At 42.1% G+C, this 19,809-nt stretch overlaps 1 protein-coding gene across 6 annotated transcripts in view; it reads left to right on the top strand.

Moving 5' to 3' along the window:
• LOC128425483 (microtubule-associated protein 4) overlaps positions 1-19,809 on the top strand; it is a 97,927-nt gene that overhangs the window by 41,829 nt on the left and 36,289 nt on the right. For 3 of the 6 annotated variants that reach the window (XM_053412089.1, XM_053412088.1, XM_053412087.1), the window contains 4 exons: positions 4,324-4,437; positions 5,495-5,581; positions 5,874-6,062; positions 8,985-10,463. In XM_053412089.1, the coding sequence (XP_053268064.1) occupies positions 4,324-4,437; positions 5,495-5,581; positions 5,874-6,062; positions 8,985-10,463 (1,869 nt within the window). The remainder of the gene's footprint in view (positions 1-4,323; positions 4,438-5,494; positions 5,582-5,873; positions 6,063-8,984; positions 10,464-19,809) is intronic. The other 3 variants (XM_053412091.1, XM_053412090.1, XM_053412093.1) reach the window with 2 other exon arrangements.

The raw sequence follows: 19,809 nt of genomic DNA, 5'->3' as shown, positions 1-19,809 counted from the left end.
AGAGCCATTGTACAGGACACTGCTCACATGGCAGGAGACATGGGTCAGGCAGTAGATCATAATCAATCTCAAGCACTTTGCAGTGACCATGTTACATGCAAGTCTTGTTGCTGCGTTACATAAGGGTGCAACCGCACACTGAACATGTATTACAACATATGTCTAGATTTCACAGATAAAGGGAGCTGGTTATGGCAGGGATATAAACTTAACAATACAGGTGTGAAGTTAGAGTTGGGAGTTGGTAATGCTGGTTATATTTGCGCTCATGTAAAACTGTTAATGCCAAAGTTCAGGGATTATGTAGATCAGTGATTTTCAACCAACTAATATGCCGTGAGAGAGCGTCAGATGTGCCGTGGGAAATTATCTAATATCTAGTGTTGCACCAAAGTATCGGCCGAACATCGGTAGCGGCCGATATTCGCCTCGTTTACCGACATTTGCACATCGGTAATAAATTTGACTTTCACCGATATCTTTGGTATTTGTGGTTAAACCGCTGGGCACATGCCGCGGCTGGGGAAGCAAACGCTCCGTCGCCCTCCTCTCCACGCCGCCGGAGGCTCAGTGTGCGGAACGCCTCAACGTTTTTTTGGTGGGGAGGTCCTCTTCCGCGGCGCCTCACGGCGTAAGTGGTGCGGGAGCTTTCTCCCTCTTGGACCGCAGGGCGGTGTCCGTCGCGGTGCGGAAGGCGGGGACCGGTTGGTGGGGACCGGGTACGGCGGTTGGCGGCAGTGACTCTGGATGCCCGCGGTCCCTTCTCGCGGATCACCTCAGCTACGGCGCCCGCTGGGGGAACCCTCCGTTCGCGCGGGGGGGACTTCCGGCGGTGCGCCTCGGCTGGCGCCTAGCAGCTGACTTAGAACTGGTGCGGACCAGGGGAATCCGACTGTTTAATTAAAACAAAGCATCGCGAAGGCCCACGGTGGGTGTTGACGCGATGTGATTTCTGCCCAGTGCTCTGAATGTCAAAGTGAAGAAATTCAATGAAGAATAAATGAAGGTAAACGGCGGGAGTAACTATTGGCACTCAAAACAGGTCAATCTGTTTTAAATTATCCTTGTGGTATTTTGACCAAAATATGTTACAGACAATTCATTAAGACCCCAAGGAACCATATCAAATGTGATAAAATGGTTATAATATGTCTCCGTTAAATAAAGTTTAGTTAAATCAAAGATTGTTTCATAAATCTGATTCAATTTGTGCTCATTAAAGATAAGAGTAATAAAGGGCTGAAATAATTTAAAATAGTGCTTTTTAGTACACTTAGAAACTATATTACTAACTATATGTATTATATGTACTGTGTTAGGCCATAGAGGGTCATTTTGTGTAATTTTGGTTGGTGGTGTGCCCCAGGATTTTGTAAATGTAAAAAATGTGCCGCGGCTCAAAAAAGGTTGAAAATCACTGATGTAGATGACTTGTACATTATTATCTGAAAGGCATGTTGTTAAAGGTCAAGACAGTAATGCCACTGATGACACTTCACTGAGCCACCTGTTGAGCACTGACTCACCTCCTATAGGAACAATTCATGCAGCATTTTCATAAAACAACACCTGCAGACACACACTCACACTCCATTTTGATGCGTTACAGTTGGTCTTCCTCCTCCTTTCCGGCTGAGCAGTTCAGCGCTACTACCTTTAACACAGTACAGTGTGTGGAGCGTAAATCCGACACGATTCTTCCTTTGTGGTCTTGACTGACTTCACAGTACATATCGACTTTCCAACTAAATTAATGTTAAAAGCTTTTCTTACTAAGAGACTTAGCCAATGTGAATGGATTCACTTACCCAGCCATCTCATCTTTCAAGGGGTTTAATGGAAGTGTTCTTGAACCTGTCTTATGGTCTGAGGGGTTTGTCGTGCAAATACGTTTCGTTACCAGTTGATCTAAACCACTTTTTTCAGATACTGAATGATATGGATTTTATGTGGCCAATTCGGATATTGGGGAGTAATACAATTTCTAATACCGATATTTTGGCCATATATCAAACCCTTGTGCCAAAGAAATGTAATTAAGACTGATATTTTACAATTCAATTATGAACATTATCATAAATAGATAAAAAAAAAAAAATGAATGCACATCTGCTTATTTTATTCTGTATATTTAACATTTTTTTATATATATTAATGCAGATCAGCAAACGTAAATGGCAGCCTTGACACAGCAGCAGTGGCTACTGCGTAATCTAATGGGGCAACTGCAAAGTCCACAATATAATTCTTGGTTTTCGCTCAGAGTCTGGCAAAATTACACACTACCTGCTCAACAAGAAGTCTCCTTCTCAATTGTGCAGTAGTTCATACATCCTCTGCTTGTTGCTGCTCTCTCTCTCTCTGTATTAGCTCCTTAATTTGTAGGAGCTCTAACAAATAGGGATGACCATCATAGTCACGGGTAAAATCCAAACTCCTCTACAACTTTCTCTCTCTCATGTTTCCACCTCCGTCTTCCTGCAATAGCCCAAGTCTCAGACCGAGAGAGTGAGTCTCACTCCAAGCAGGATGATGGAGGTCATTTACAAGCCCACATTTATAAAAGTAGGGCCCAGATAGACAAATTAAATGTTTCCCTTTAAGCAATACATTGTTAGGCAACTACTCTCTAGTCAGTTGAGTCCCTAATATGACTGCTGATTTTGCCCGAGAGATGTTAGTGATTGGGACCTACCAGAAAGATACCAGTTTTGAGGATAAGTACTTATGTAAACTCCCTCCCCTGATATAAAACACCCCTGGTCACAGCTTTGAAATAAGACTACCCTGGTGAAACCACATGGTTTAGTAAGGGCTGAAAATGTAAACACAAATAAATAATTTGAGGTTTTCATACCAGTTCCCCTGACTGCCCTTTTCAAAGCTGCTCAGGTTGATTTCAGCACCTTGGACAGAGAGAGAGCTCAGCAGGAAAGCAGGTTTCCCGCAAAGCTTCCTCTTCACTGGCTTAACCAAGAAGAGCATGGAGACGCTGGGTGCATGTAGGTGTGTTTGTCTCGGCCACACAACACATCAGAGAGAGAGAGAGAGAGAGAGAGAGAGAGAGAGAGAGAGAGAGAGAGAGAGAGAGAGAGAGAGAGAGAGAGAGAGAGAGAGAGAGAGAGAGAGAGAGAGAGAGAGAGAGAGAGAGAGAGAGAGAGAGAGAGAGAGAGAGAGAGAGAGAGAGAGAGAGAGAGAGAGAGAGAGAGAGAGACTGTGAGGAAGAGCCCTGCAGTATTAGTGTTTTTGAATCAATCAGTGACCCTGCCGACAGAGTGTTTTCTGTGTGTGCCGTCGAGACAGACACAGTCACCCTACCATGGCCTCTGTGTGTGTCTGATATATGGAAGCGTTTGTGACTTTGGGTAGTGTCCTGTCTGCTCGCTTCACTGTCACCCTCTGTGAATGCTGCTGGAAGAGGTTTGCCACTGGTGCCTCCCTCCTTCTTATCGTCCTCTCCTCTGCCTCACTTTCTTCTGTCCTTCATTCATCCCTCCATATTTTCCTCCGTACTTCCCCCATTTTGTAATCCTCTTTCCCTCTCGTCTCTTGTTCTTTGCTATCCTGTAACTGCTACTCATATTGTCCATGCATCTTCCTCCCTGACCCTCTCCCCTCTTTCCTTCCTTATCTTTATTCTCCCCCCCGCTTCTCCAGCCACATTAAATCAGGCGGTCGGGGAGTCCAGCCTCAGTCAGGGGGCTCTGGTTGGAGGCTTGCACAAGAGTTGAAAGGTGACTACAGGAGTAGTGAGGGAGGGAGTGGGCTGCGAGGGGGGCGGCGCTAACTGGCGGGGCCCGGGACCTGAACCAGACAGACAGTGAGACGTCACACCAAAACACAGACTCCCCGACTGCGATTGCATTCCTGTGTGTGTGCGTGTGTGTGCGTGTGTGTGTGTGTGTGTGAGTGTCTTTCTGTTGGGATTGTGTGTGAGTGCGTGTATGACTGGGGGTTCACAGTTTTAGTAGAGGCTGCAGTGGAGACAGACAGAGTCAGAGGCACAGAGCAGCACATAGCAAACCACACTGAATGTTGAGTTGCATGGGACTCGGATATCTGCTCTTTGGAAGAAATTTGGCAGGTGAGAGAGAGCGGTTGCGTGAGTTTGTGTTTGTGTGGGTCCATGTGGGCATTTTGTGCGTGTAATGTGAGTCCACTCTGTACGATTGTTTGTTTTGTAAATGCCTTGAAGTTATTTCTGCATATTTGTATACAGAGGAGTGTGATATTTAATAGCCTCGTGCGATTAATTATGGTTGTACAGTAACACGTCACCAGTGAGGAGGGGGGACTCATGTTAGATCCTTTTTGTCACTGCAGGTTGTAAGCTGACCTCAGGGGGACAGATAACAGCCTCTCGCCCAGAACCTCAAGGAGAGGTGCGGCCACTCCCACTTGACCAGAAGCAGGCCGCGGCCACAGATTTCTTATCAGGTACGAAGGTCACGCACCAAAGTCCAAAGCAACACTTACACGAAAGGAAATGTAATAAATATCCTTGCGAGCAGTTGAGTATATGACTGTTTCCATGAATGCATAACTTTTGATGTCGCTTATGGTTCTTTGGCATCTTAAAAGACCATTTTATATTAACAAAGAAGAAGGTGCATACAATTTCATGCCAAAGCAATTGGTTGATTATGGACTTTATGCGTTTTGGAGACAGCTGCACTTTTCTTCTGCTTGTGGCAATGATTGTTATATAAAGTGAAATAAAATCCGCCAATCTCAAGTAAGGTCAGATACATGAATCGCAATCGCAATTTCCCTCGATATTACATTTTATTAAATTTTCACTGAATGACTTGATATTACATAACATTTCATTAAGCTGACGTTTTTATCCAAAGTGATTTACATTATTCTTACCAAGAACAAAAGGGGAAAGTTGTAGTAGGAACTTTGAATTGGTCTGAAAGCTTCATGTTGCAAGGGCAGAAGGTGGAGTTGTGATTGTCAGCGGACAGCACCCCCAGAGCAGAATCAACTTTAAAGTCGGCTAGTAACTGTAATATTTTAAAACATTTGTCGCTGGTTGTCTGTAGCTTTCAAGATAGAAACAACCATTTACAACTAAACAAAGAAACAATGCCAAAGATAAACAGAGAAACATATTTATAAACACAAGGCATACAAATACAGTAATAATGATGTACAGTTATTTTGGAGACCAAAGCTCTTAATGCAGTACTGCACTCACAATAATATCACAGATGGATTATCAACAATAATAAACATTTTGCACTTGATTTCAATGCCTTATCGCCTTTTTAACCTCCTGTTTTGTCTACCATATCTAAATGATTAATGCATTCCTGCCCACCACCTCATCTTTTCCCTCTCTTCTTGTCTTCTATTTATGACTTCATCCATCTCTCCATCCCCTACCCACCATTTTTGGACAACTTTTTCTCTATTTCTTATGTTCCACTCTTGTCCTTCTCCTTTCCCCATGCCTCCCACCCACTGTTCTTGGCCTCCCTCCTGTCAGCCTCCATGGCAGGTTATTTAGATCCTCTGGACTCTCAGAGCAGCCCTGCCCAAATGATGGATACTGGCCTGATGGGAGCTTTCTCAGGTATAGCTTTATTTGGCAATGGTAATATATTTTTCAAATGCAGAGAAAATATGGCTTCCTTATCCAAATTTTTGCAGCTTTTATATTTCATGACTGAAACTAAATTATTGTTATAGCCTTAAGGAGTACTCAAGTACACAATGGCTTCCCCTCAGTAGGATTAAACTATATGAGTGGGCTGCACATATTGCATTATTATCGATGTACCTTCGACAACAGTTACATTACTGCAAAGCTCAGTGAATATGTAACACTGACTCTGTATACCTGTTCATCTGCGTCTGCTCCTTAGGTTTCTCCCAACCTGGAGGGAAGGGGGTCACGTTGGAGGTAGGAGCAGCAACTCTCCAAGCAGACAGGCCCCCAAGTATAGCAGAGCCCCAGCACGCCACACCCCCAGCAGGGTTAGAGGCCCCTAAAGAACACGGCCCCATGCTGCCTGAACCCCAGGTTCCTCGCAGCCCTGCAGCCCTGACAGCAGGTAGGACACGTGCAGATTAGCTCACATGCCACAGACAGACATGTGTATCTCGTTCAAAGTAAACTGGTCTTCAAGCATTGCTATGCTCTACTTCATTTATTTGAGAGGGATGCTGTTACCTAATCTTTTAAAGCTTGAACCAAAATATATAAATGATCTAGATTGTAATGTTTTAGTATGAGCAATAACTTGACACAGAAAAAAACACAGAAATATTATATTTTATATCATATATCCTAACTAGTAGTCATCGCGGTTATACTGACCCAATTTCATAGCATTGTTCGCAGTGGTACCTCAACTACAGAATCTCTGAATCTTTGGATCATGATTTGCTTACATCATTTTTCTATCCGCTGCGCTCTAACATCAGTGGCAATTAAGAAATGTTTTTCTATTTATTGTACAATCTACACGATCGTATAGGTACATGAGTGTGCTGCACTGCCTGATTCATTCCACAGAGGGGTGCAGTACTCAGATCAGCTGTCTGTCTTTGCTGTTCTATAGCTTCTTCCTTACGCAGCCACTCCATCTCCAATGGGGATTCAGCTCAAGGTCAATGCACATCTGATGCTGACATATATAGGGGGTGTGCCGTCATGTAATAGCTTCAAGATAAATACGGTATACATGAGTTGTGTGTGTGTGTGTGTGTGTGTGTGTGCCTGCGTGCGCAAGCGACATAGAGAGGCTGTCCATGTCTCTCAATGTTCACTCACCAGCATCTCACCCACCAGTGGCTTCTCTTCGCCCCATAGGGCGTCTCTATAGTTCAATGCATGTCTAAGCCTAGTTGGCGTGACTGTCACCATGCTGTGGCTGGTGGCACCCAGTAGAGCCAAACTAACATCCCGTGGGGCCAGTGGAACCATCCACAAAGGATCACAGCAGCTCAGCCCCCATGGTTCCCTGCTCCACAGCAGGTGGAAGAACCCTCTGTGCCTGTGTATTAAGAAGCAGGGTAAAAATACCAGCGGTGTTGCATCTTCATCTGGTGAACACTAGGATGTTAGACTTTGCTAAAAAACACATAACCACAAGCTGAGTCCAAAAATATGCAGCCTAGTGAATACAAAATTATTGGATTGACATAGCTGACTTTTTCCCTTTGAACTGGAGTTTTATTTGTTTTTGCACAGACCCAACAAACAACTGCAAGGTTTGAATTATAACAACTGAGCAGTGCATCAGTTTAACTGCAGCTAGCTGAGTCACAGCTCCACCTGCTATGCAGCAGACAGAGGTGATTAATTCACAAACTTCTTTAATTCATTTGGAACAAGCGGTGAAGGCAAAAAGGAAAAAGAGACTCACCTTTGAACTGATTTGTGTGTGTGTGTGTGTGCGTGCGTGTGCATGTGTGTAAGGTCACGTGAGTAAACTACGAGGCAACACATGGTGACTCAACAATGCAGCAACCACCAACCCTGATTTCCATATCACATGATGCAGAGTGCATATCTATGAAAACAACTGTTATGAGTCTGCATGACAATCTATTGAACATATTCACAGTATATTGCATTTTTATACATATACAGAGTCTGAATATCTTCCACTACCAGTTACAGTAGCACAAAAAGCCTAACTGCAAACCAGATCCCCCTAATATTTGGTCATACTGGAATAATTTAAGACGACAGGATGAAATATCCTGTGCTGAATAATTAAGATAATGTTACATTCATCTCCATTAAAGTGTGGTAATTGTACAAATTAATTACATATATAGCCTATTAATTAGACCTACCCTCAGTCACTGGTTTAGATTTCCACTCACAGGTGCCATTTGGAGACATCATATAAGTAGATTTCATGTCAGGTCTAAGAAATATCTAATGTATATTCCCAGCCTGACAAATTGACTGCAGAGCTTGCCTATATTTTAAATCCTGCTCTGTTAACATCCATGTTCACTTACATTGTTATTAACTTCTAGAGTTATTCTCATCGCCAGTGGCTGATCAGAAGATTGGATAAAACCACCACGCTGAAACAGAATACCTCTATAATTATGTAGTTGTTTAATACGTCTATCACATGCAGCATTTCTGATTGGATGCAAGGGCCCGCTGAAGAGAAAAACTAAAAAGGAAGAACCCAAAATAATTATTTAATACTTTTGCAGGGTTCTGCACTTAATTGTAAACAGTATATGTGTTTGCATGGTGGACAATAAACAGTAACAGCACAACATGCACATGTAGCAGAATGGCTGATATTTGCCGCTCGCCCGAACCTAATGAGATTGCAACAGGACATTTAAGGTATTCTCTCTCATTGGGGGTTTTCTGCTTCCAGGACGTCACGTTAAATGAGCATTGTCCTGTCACGGATTCGTTAAAATGAAATATGACCCTCTTGAGAGCCACAGTACTGTAAGGGGTCTGACAGATGCTCCACTTAAGCAGTGTATATATATATATATATATATATATATATATATATATATATACATGTGTGTGTATGTGTTTGTGTTTTTGTAGCCAAACTGGGCCAAAGTATAAAGCCAACTTTGTTTCAGAGGGATATTATTCCTCCAATTTTTTCCTCTCATCTATCTCTTCCCCCTTTATTACCTTATTCAATCTAGAATAATTAAACCTGACATCTGCTATTTGCCATCAATGGCCGTCAGACCTAAGCTTTATGATACAATGTCCTTAAACCAAAAACACTGTTTTATTTGCAGCATTGTTGCCTAATTGACCTTGTTTCATCCATGAAGCAGTATTATTTCCTTTTCTCTCTGTGTCCACGCTATGTGGACATGATAGACACTGTGTACGTTATTTTAGACAGATGTTAGTTACTTTTGTTGCAGTTACTTTCTGTTTGATCTAGACTAAGGGAACCAATTCATATACACATATCAACCCATCCCCAACTTTAAACTCTCCCCTCTTCACCCACAACAAGGTGCCTTAGCCGACAGCTGGATTGACCAGGCTGGCTGCCTGTCTTCAGACCTCCCTTTCTCTCCCAGCGTAAATACGATGATCAGTCGCCATGCAAGCCAATTTGCAGCCAGCCCTGATGACCCCCCCGAAATTTGTCCTAGCCGAGAGAGCACCGCCTATGCTGGGGGTGATGAAAGGGATACAGAGGGGTCGGACCGAAAACAGAGAAAGAAGAAGAAAAGGCGCCAGAAAGATGAAGGATCTTACGAGAACCTGGAGAGCAGGGGTCACCCTGAGATGCAAGCACAGGGAGAAAACACTCCCCCGACAGAGGAGTTCTTCCAGAGAATTGGGCCAAGGCGGGATAGAGGAGAGGGAGGCTGGGAGGAGCAACTTGGGAAGAGTGGAGGCCGAGGGAAGAAGGGGAAGAGCAGGAAGAAGCTTCCAGAGGAGTGGGGAGTGATGGCAGAACCATTTGTTCCTTCGTCTGCAGCCACTTCTCAGATGACAGAGGAGGTGATGATGGATTTAGGGAGTTCATCTCCGGCAAACCTAGAGGCCTCATTCACAGAAGTGGACACCAGCCACAGTCCCTGGAAAAAGGAGGTCTACCCAGATGAAGGTCTGGTTCCTGCCCCACTGTCCGAAGACCTATTCTCCCTAACAGGTGCTCCCATTGGTCCACTGGCTCTGAACAGCGAGCTTAAAGCTACAGCAGCTCCATTCACCATGCCCTCAACTGCCAACAATGCAACACTTGGTTCGTCTCCCATGACACCTCACCTTGGTCATGAAGTTGATCTCTTGATGGAATCCGAGATTGCCAGTTTGGGCAACAACAGCCAGGCCTTTTCTCCATCTTTCTCTCCAGACGATGAAGTGTGTGGTGACTTGGTTGACAGCGGGATGTTTGGCAATACCAGCTCCCTCCAAGAGTCATTTATGCAAGTCATGCCTGAGGAAGACACCTCGGCCTTCAGCCCTGCCTCGCAGTCAAGTCCTGGCGTTTCACCCAAGGGTGAGGTGTTAGCCTCAGCTCCACCTCTTTCACCGTCAGATGCGTCCTGGCTCCTTAACGACTCGCAGGTTAGCAGCAACAGCGAGATGTTTGACTTCAGTGACATCGGCCCTTCAGGTCCTCCTCTGCGCTTAGGCTTGTCCTTTAACACCCCAAGCCCAGCACCTCTCCGCTCCCCCAAAACCACAGCACAGGAATTCCAACAGAAAGAGCACAAAGATGAAACATCGGCCCAGAAACAATCCAAGAAGTCTCGTTCATCATCGTCCTCATCCTCAGCGAAGAGTCCCACCTCGTCAGGAGCAAAGAAGCTCCCTCTGCAGGCGTCCCCTATCGTCAGCCCTTCTTCCCCTCCATCGGTCAGCCCTCTGGGTACTCCAGGATCTGGTCTTAACCCTACAGCTAAGCCCTTTTTTCCCAGCTTTGCTGACCCCTTGGAGGAGCCAGCTGCGGTCCCTCCACCTGCCCCCACCATTGAAGGTTGGTTGCAGTCAACCCAGGACAACATAGAGGTTAAATATAGAGTAACTAACAGAAAAATACATCATGCATGACCTTCTATCCAGCTTCAGTAGTTTAGACATTTGAAATTCATTAGAGATTAGGTAGATAAATTAGACCCTTTTTTATTGTTTCTTGCATGGACACATTTGTCTTGGCTGGGACTTTTTGACGCGTCTAATACCGTGGGTTTTTGAGTGACTAACGTTCGCATGGACTCAAGTGATGACCAACTGGGGCTGTGCATTGGCTTGACCTTTATCTGCGGTTCCCCATGATTCACCGCTGGGATGTTCTCTTGATTAACAGGATTGCTGTTGACGGGTGTGCTGCAACTAACCAATCACCAAGTCTTTCTCTTTAGCGACACCCCTAGGCCTCTTCACCACATGAAAATCCTCCTTCTCTGTTTCTCTTCTGTCCAAGTGTTTGTGTTAACACTGTAGTCGTGCTGTAGTTTCTTTCTATCCGGGTGTGAGGTATCACTCTGTCTTCTTCTGTGTCCAATTAACTCTTGGCTCCTCACTAGCTGCCTGTGTCTTTACAACTTCCTCTAGAAAAGACTTCCAAGGGCTTTGTTGGTTTCCATGTTAACTCACCTTTGTTGTTATGCATCAACAGTTAACTTCCTGCTGTGTCTCCTGAGACAATTGACAATTTCAAATAGTAATTTGCTGTTTTTGTTGACTTTACTTTCCATGTTCTGTGATGATTGCTGCCTTGCTGCTTCTCCGACATAGGTGAGTCCTATTTTGAATCCTCCTGTGGCTTTGTTGTGTTTTGTTCATGCCTCATTATTGAGATTCATCAGTGGTATGCTAGCACAATGACAGATGGAAGACACATACAGTTTAGAGCTTCTTGACACATTTCAGCAACAAGGTGACAGTCGCTAAGAACAGGAATGAGATGCGGCCACTGTTCATGGGGGTTGTCGGGCTTTGCTGTGAGGCATTCATTCTCTGTGCACAAGTAACAAGTGCTTTCTTGCCATTCCAAGTGTTAAGTAAGTATCAGTCAGCATAGGCCCTCGAGTGCCATCTGCTCCCTCTTCAGAAGGTCTTTCTGGTGTTGACAATCTCTTCAATTTGAAGATGATTCGGTTTTGTATTCATCAGACTATGGCTCACGATAAGCGGTGGAGCAGTTTGCTCCTTTTCTGTTGTGTTGCGAAACCTTACCTAAGATAACAAGCTTTATGTACTGAAAAAAAGAATACTAATCATCTCATATAATAGTGAATCAAAGCCAAAGTAGTTTCTTGGGCTAGGGAGCTAGAATTTCTTTCCAAAGCCAAAACTTCTAAAGTGGTTTGTGGACATATTTAAGATACAATCTACACCTTTTCAAGGTAGCGACCTTTTACACATCATAGAATATTTTAGGAGGAAATATATAGATTAACTGAAGTAAATACAGTTGGACAAAGCTGTTCAACTGTACTAGGAACTAAAAGAAAGCTGTCGATTGGCAGTCTTTTTGTAATGTAGAGTAGATTTGTAGCAGTGTAACTCAGTAAGGAGGTTTCCGCAGACCTGGGAGTGATGATGCTCTCTGCAGCTTTAATTAGAACAGTTTGAGTTAATTGAAGTAAATTAGAATTAAGATTCAAGTAAAAGAGTTGGAAATGGAGCCGTTAATCAACTTTCTGTCCAGCCCTTGTTTTAATGTAGAGGGAATTAATTTTCAACAGACTTGGAACTAACAAAGTTTACTAAAAATCAAATGGGTTTACACGTGCTTAGCTGTGTGAGTGAGAAGGGGGACGTCACCTGTATATTTACACGTGTAGTGATGCATCCATGTGACTATTATAGTTTGTGCACAAACATGCACGTGTCATTACTTCCAATGTGTGTCTGCATACGTGTGTGTGTGTGTGTGTGTGTGTGTGTGTGTGTGTGTGTGTGTGTGTGCCTGTGGGTGTTTGGACTTTTTCCAGAGTACCTGAAGTGTTTTGTGTGTATACTGCTGTGATTTATGCAGATGCACAGATCCAGAGGAATCATTTCCTTGTCCTTCCTGTCAGAACTTCCTGTCTCTGCCTCTCATTGGAGGCTGTAATGAGGACTGAGCCAGCCTTCGGTGCACCATAGGAACAGCAGTGTTGAACCTGGCTATTAGGCAGCTTTGATCAATGCCCCCTACTTCCTTCCACAAGAACACAGGGGCTAGTGTTAGTATATGTGTGCCACTTGCCACTTCTGAGTGGAGGAAAATATCTAAATAGGTTGATTTATGCTGGTTGGGTTGAGTTTTAATCCCTGATACACAGAGTTGTTTTGTCTTTTGTGAAGGTGGATATGTTTTGGTGATGTGTATCTCTTATGCACGTGTGTGTGTGTTTGCTGTCAGTGCATGTTTCTGTGCATGTTGCAGCAAAATAGGAATCAGCACCGTGTAAGACACATGGCACCATTAACTGTCTGATTTGATTTCCATGAAGGCTCTATAGTGTGTGTGTGTGTGTTGTTTGGAGCATAAATCTGTGCTTGTGTGGCTGTATGTTGTTTTTAAAGAGAGAACAAGAACACAGAATGCTGAACGCAGCTGGCTCTGTTTGCCCTTTGTGTAATGAGACCCTTTGTCAGTGTCCAGGGTGGGTCTTTGTCACCCAGAGTGATATTTAAGCCTTGTACAAAAGATAAGAAGGCATGTGAAGCACATTGAAAAAAACAAGAGGAGAGAATTAAGAGGGTCACAGAGAGGGGCGTACAAAATAAGAGTGAGGTAAATGCATGGAGGAAAACAGCTGAAACACAATAAACTGGAGTTAGTAACAGTAAGCTTTTCATAAATTTTGAAAGAAACTTAAGGATGTAACAGAGGAGTACAGGGATAAGAAGAAATACTGTTTTGTGCACCACAGGAGAGAGACGCAAAGAATAAAGGGAGAAAAGAGGATTCTGTGGCAGACTTGCGGGATAGATTGAGGGATGTGCAGATATGAAAGAATGCTGCTAAGAGGTGATGGGTGTGAAAGAAATATATAAATAAGAGTAAAAAATTAAGGGAGAAGTTTGGCTGGAGATGGAGAATGATGTAAACCTTTGGGAGACATATGTTTAAAAAACTGATTGATGATTATTTATTTATTTAAGCCTCAGGAAACACATTGAGAAATAAGACCCTCATTTACAATGGTGCCGAGGGTACAATGAAGAGTAAATACATTGAAAGAAAAAATAAATAAATAAGAATGAAATAAATATGCATATATATATACAGTAATACAAGGGGGGTCATAAACAATCATTTTTGATGATTCAATAAAAAACTATGGTTAAGTCAACTAACAGTTACAATCACTGCAGGATAAGTCAGTTGTACATGCGACAAGATTCGAGAATTCCCTAAATGAAATAAATAAGCACAACTTTAAAGATTTTTGGACCTCATTCCAAATGTAGGGTGCCTTATAACAGAAAGCTGTCTTCCCCAAGTTAGTGTTAACACGAGGCAGATATAATGAAAGCCAGCTCTGGGAGCGGGTATTAAGGTTATTACAATTCCAGCTGATGAGAGAGGAGAGATATAGTGGCAGTAGCCCAATGATTGTTTTGTAAATATCTATCTTCCAATGACCATCCCTTTTTTCAGACAGCGCTGGCCAGCTAACCTTTTTATAAAGAGTACAGTGGTATGTGCCATAGCGGTCTCCAATGATAAAACGCAGAGCAGAATGGTATACAGCATCCAGGGATTTCAGTGTGGTTTGGCATGTATTCCCATAAATAATATCACCATAATCGTTGCGTTTATGGAAAGTGGCAAGGAAAGTGAAACGGCACCTATTACTGTAGAGAAAGCTCAATTTTATTTTTAGCTATTTTACGAGTTGATTCACATGTGGTTTAAAACCTGAGGTGCAGAAGAGTAATAAAACAAAATTTATAGAAAAAACGAAGGCAAAAGGTGAGTGGGGTGTGAATACATATCAGCACTCCACAGTTCGGTGGTAGATCCTCTTTATCAACATCTGTCATTGTGACAAGGAAATATGTAAAATTCTAATTATTTGTTGTGTCTGTTCAAATCTGGATTATTTTACGTCTAAAAGTCAAAACATCCTGAACTGCAGAGGGTTTAAAGGAATTTTTCTGTCCACCTTCCTACCTACAGGCTGGGCTATTAATAGAAAACCCCAGAGTGTTTCCGTCTTACAGTACACCACAACTCTACACATCTTTTTATAAAATGAATACATAACCCACATGTGTTAAGACATAGGCATGTGAACATGAATAGTCAATACTCATTTGATGGCATAAGTTCATATGAAAAGTGACTTATAGCTGCAGTAACACAGGACTCAGGTATGCATTGTGTTAGTGGTACTGGTACAACAATCACAGTTTCATGCCTAGGACACACAGCATACCCAGCTCTGTGCTAATATGCCATTCCAGCTGTCAGTGCAATGGTTAAGAGAAGTATTGGTTGTGACACAACAGCTCCTTCACTGACTGAGGGTTGGGCACACAAACACACATACACCCAATCACAAACACACACATTCAAGCACAATAACATACCTACCACATGCTGTACCCCACTCCTTTTTCACTAAGTAGGCAGTAAACTTCTAGGACCGCATCCAAGGTTGCACACTTGATAGCTGTCAATTGTGCATAAATGCACATACGACTTTAGGGTTAGGGTCTCTTCTCTTGTCTCTCACATCGTAGTGCCATTTAGCAATTATTTTTATTTTATAGGTCGATCTTGTGCGCCTTAGTGGTCACATGAACTACATAGACATGACTCTATTTCAGCACTACCAAAAATCATCAAATGGCTTGATTAGAACGTATCAGTGCTTTCCACTGTTATTTAGGCTCCTTTCATTGGGACGCAGGCTGTTAGATGAAAGCCCATAAGGGACATCTGTACAGTATGGGCCCTTCCCTGGACCACGGACCATGACCTAATGCCTTTTGACGGCTTTAGGGATGTGTTAGGAATTTGCCTCATTGGTGCCACTGTAACAGCCAACAGCTCACTGTTGGAGAGAAGTGTGAGTCACTCTGCGTTATTTGTTCAGATGACGCTTCAGGAACAGATTCTCACCCCATACAGAGATTGCCCCATGCCAGCTGTGTGTGCTGCACATACAATTTAATATATTTCAATATTGACATTTAAAAAAAACAGGCATATCGACTCAGTCACTGGAAACTTTGGTGAATTGAGTGCAGTTTTTCTCCTACATTTTAAGCCTCTATAAATATACTGCAGATCGTCTATTTGAGTCTCTTTTCCAACATTTTCGGGAAGCGAGGTAAGCTTTTGTTTGTGTTGAGCACAGTGTTTCACATCTAAAGCTAGGTTTCTTTAGTCAAAGGCTGTTTGTTTTTGTATTTACCAGAACTAATCAAAAACCACCTATGCTGATCCACTTCACTGGTTAGCTGGCAGGGGGTGGTGCCGGATGCTGACCCCTATACCTGCTGGATCAAACCATGTGTCAGTGTACAAGTGATTCAGACCTTGAATTAGATTTTTCTTTGTGTTACAGTTTGGCTGAAAGGACAGAGAAATGCTGCAATTTCATTCCATGATTGTAGAGAACAATATCGAGAACAATGACATAGGCAGTAGCAAGACTTTTTTCCCCAAATTCAAATTTCAACACAGGAAACAATCACATATCCTGGCAATTTAAATATCAGTTAGCTTTCTCCATCTCAAATGTTTCCTTTTCCGGGTTTTGCTCAAACACATAAGTCAACCTTCAGCACACATACATGTGCCCCCCTCCTCTGACCAGCCTCCAATAATTTTGAATCATGCCATTATAATTAGATCATGGCTATGTTGTGTCATTCCCTAGCTGACTTTAATAATAGATCAGATTTGTTTATGCCCCAAACTGGTCGTCCATCTGTGTCCATCTATGTCCATCTGTGTCAATCTCGTTAAAGCGATATCTCCGGAACGTCCTGAGGTAATTTATTCAAATGATTAAAATTTAGTGATACAAAGTCAGACGTCTTTGTCACTTTAGCCTCACCAAGCATGTTTTGGACTTTTAACTTTTACAAATGATGGTCACATACACTTAACATGTGTTAATAATTCATTCTAGTCTTTATTACACGTTAAAAGAGTCTGATCCATAGTTTGACTTGAATCTGTGAGCAAAACTCACTATACACTTACAGAATAATGAAAGTGATGCTATACTATAATACAAGAGATCAACATGCAGTTTCTAGCATGATTGTAGCCAATATATTTACACTTAGTGTATGTAGGTTTGTGTTTGTATGTCTCGCTTCAAGAGAAGACATTCTCTTTGATTATTAATATTGCTCTTATGACTTATAATTGGTGGAGCTGAAGAAAACTTGGACTCTGTCCATGGTGCTGAAACTCTGTCAGATTCACTTCACCCATCACCAGAGTTATTTGTACACAGAAGAGGAACATCACTACTCCTTTTCTATTAAACTGTATTGCATTATTATTATTATTATTATTTCTGAAATGTGGGATTAGACCACTCCTTTATCACTTTGCTTTGGCAGCAGGTGAGTAAACAGGCAGGTTCCTTACTAGTGAGAATTATAAAAATATGATATTGTTCCCTAAATGAGTAGCATATTAAAAGACGTGTGGTATCAGTGCTATAGGTCAGTTATTGGTATGTGCCCTTTAGTCTTATGGGTGGTCATTTATTATTAGAATGTTAATTACCTGAGGTACATTCTGTATTTATGTATATGTGAGTCTTGTGCGTGTATTAGATTGATATAGAGAATCTGTTTTGCAGATTTAGCTAAAAAAAAAAAATGTTTTAAATGGATCCTTAGACTAAAGTTTTTGAGAACAGAAGAGGCCAAGCCACTCCCCAGGCAGACAGACTTCAGACAGACTGAATAGATATCAAGAAAACAGAACAACTGGAACAGACAGATTTGAGGCAACGCATTGTCCTGAAACACACAGGACAAAAAAGCAGGGCGATAAACAAACAGAGCGACTGGGAGGTTAGGACAGGCACTGATTTATGGATGCTGATGAAGACAGAGGGATAGAGAGAGACAGGCATACAACAAGTTTCAAACAGGTAAGACATCAACTTAAGAGCCCGTTGTAGACAGAAAGGCAGATAAAGAAAGTAAGACTATGTGCATGAAACAGTTGCATGCTTATAAAGAGGTAAATACAGGGATATGTAGACAGAGCTACCATAAGACATACAGTTCTTTGAGATACAATCATATTCCATTAAATATACAATTTAATGCTATTATCAACATAGTGTTGTCATTTTTGACTGTTTAGAGTATGATGCAGAAGTACTGGGAAAAAGTATTTTCCATAACCAGTCATTTCTATTACATTTAGATATCTCAATACAGAAAGGTTTTCTGAATAATACTGAACAATACATTGGAAATCCTACTCTATTGTCTTCAATCACCAGCTCTTAAACCAGTATAATTACTGTGGGAGAAAGACAATCCTTACCAAAAAGCAATTCTGGAGAACAGCTCTGTTTGTTGGGTTATATACACACATAGCTTTGGATAACTCAAGAATGTTGAAAGTCTTCATATGATAATAAAACTTTCACAACAACTTACTTTGTAATTTTGTAAAAACTAATTTGTCTGTCTAACCCAAGTGTTTCGCTATTAAACAGTGACAAAGGAGTTTCGCTTATCGTCTTGAGTTCCAAACGGTTGCTGTGTGATGTGTGAACGACTTTCTTTATAAACTTTTCATAAAGGTCCAATTAGTATTTTTTCAAGTTTTGGTTGAAAGACAGAGACACAAAGTGCTTTTGAGGGAGGGACAAGAGGAGGAGAAGAAACATGGAGGAGGGGTTGCTATAGAGACTAAGGATCAGTTGTTGTTGCCGTAGGAACACCAACAGATGCTGGACTTAATGAGACACTAGACTGACAAGGCCGTTACTGATGGACATAAAAGTTAGGGTTAGTTACTGCAAACTTGCGAACATTTCATCACTTGCGAACATTTCATTTGATCGGCTACGCACTTAGCCTGGGCCCAGGGAAGTGCAGTGGGTAGTTTGGTGAGATTTAGGACATGCAATATGTTTCATTTAAAAACAAATAAACATGCAGTCTTGTGTCATTGCGGATAAACCAGGAAGGATAAACCAAAACCTCACTCTGCACCATAGACTGTTAATTAAAAGTTCTGCACACAACGTGCAGCACAAATAAACTATAAAAACTTTAAAGTGACAGTATGTTGTCATACTGTTTGAGGACTCACTGATGACAAGGAATAACTCTGAAGTATCTCCTGAGCATTAACACGGTACAAAAGAACAGCCTATTCCAAAAATGCAAGTTTAGAACAGGCACTGTATAGTGACAATAATGCAGCAAAAAAATTGTCAGAGGTCCAGCTTAACTTTTATGAGGGACTCATGAACACAAGCAGGGCAACATAAAAAAATGCAGAACCAGAGAGAGCAGGAATAAGACTGTTTGGGATTCTGTGGTATAGGGTTTTAGAAATGATTCCACTGCACAAACCTCAGTGGGGGGTTGTCAAAAACAGCACAGTTTCCCTTTGTCAGCAACTTAATTATGTAATACAAGTAAACAAGACTGGTCACTGGTGCAAATCTGTACCAGTCTGTTAAATCTACTCAAAAACCAACAGGGAGCAAGAGACAGAGACGAAGAGTGAGGAGGGAGACAGATTTACCACAGGACCATCAAAGAACAGCAGGAGCTAAGCACTAGATGATCAAAGCGCTCACATTCTGCACTGAGCTTTGCAAAGTTCAAATTCCTAGCATGTGTGTGTCAGTGAGTATAGAAATGAACATTCAATAGAAATTGAAAGCTGTATTTAGTCAGTGGAGGAGAAGAGAGAATCACTGTGGGGCAGGGATTGAGCTGCAAATGGGAATAATCATCCAGCAGCCTGAAGAACAGCGAACAGGATGGAGTGATACTAAAGAGCAGCGAGCCTGCATGGTGCTGAATGGGTTTTTCCTTCTTTCAACATGCATGAGTGATACTCAATTTGCTGTAAAATGCAATCTTCACCACCAGATGCCACTAAATTTTACACAGTGAACCTTTAATAAGACATACAATAGAAATTATAATCTACGCAAAGTTATGTTCTGACCTTCATTTTGTATGTGTTGGTGCCAGACCCAGTCTTAAAATGCAGTGACATGCCCTTATATGTTTTTCAGGTCACATTTTTTAATCTGTGTACTGCATCATGTGCTATACCCTATAATAATACAGTTTTGATACTTCCTGTGCTTCACGTGTCTGTATCGTGATAACATAGTAGCAACCCAGATATAAATCTCACACTT

This window comes from Pleuronectes platessa, chromosome 20, assembly GCF_947347685.1.
Source record: "Pleuronectes platessa chromosome 20, fPlePla1.1, whole genome shotgun sequence".
NCBI classification, from domain to species: domain Eukaryota; kingdom Metazoa; phylum Chordata; class Actinopteri; order Pleuronectiformes; family Pleuronectidae; genus Pleuronectes; species Pleuronectes platessa.
The sequence above is the reverse complement of the archived record's forward strand: the minus strand, read 5'-3'. Positions and strand labels throughout refer to the sequence as shown.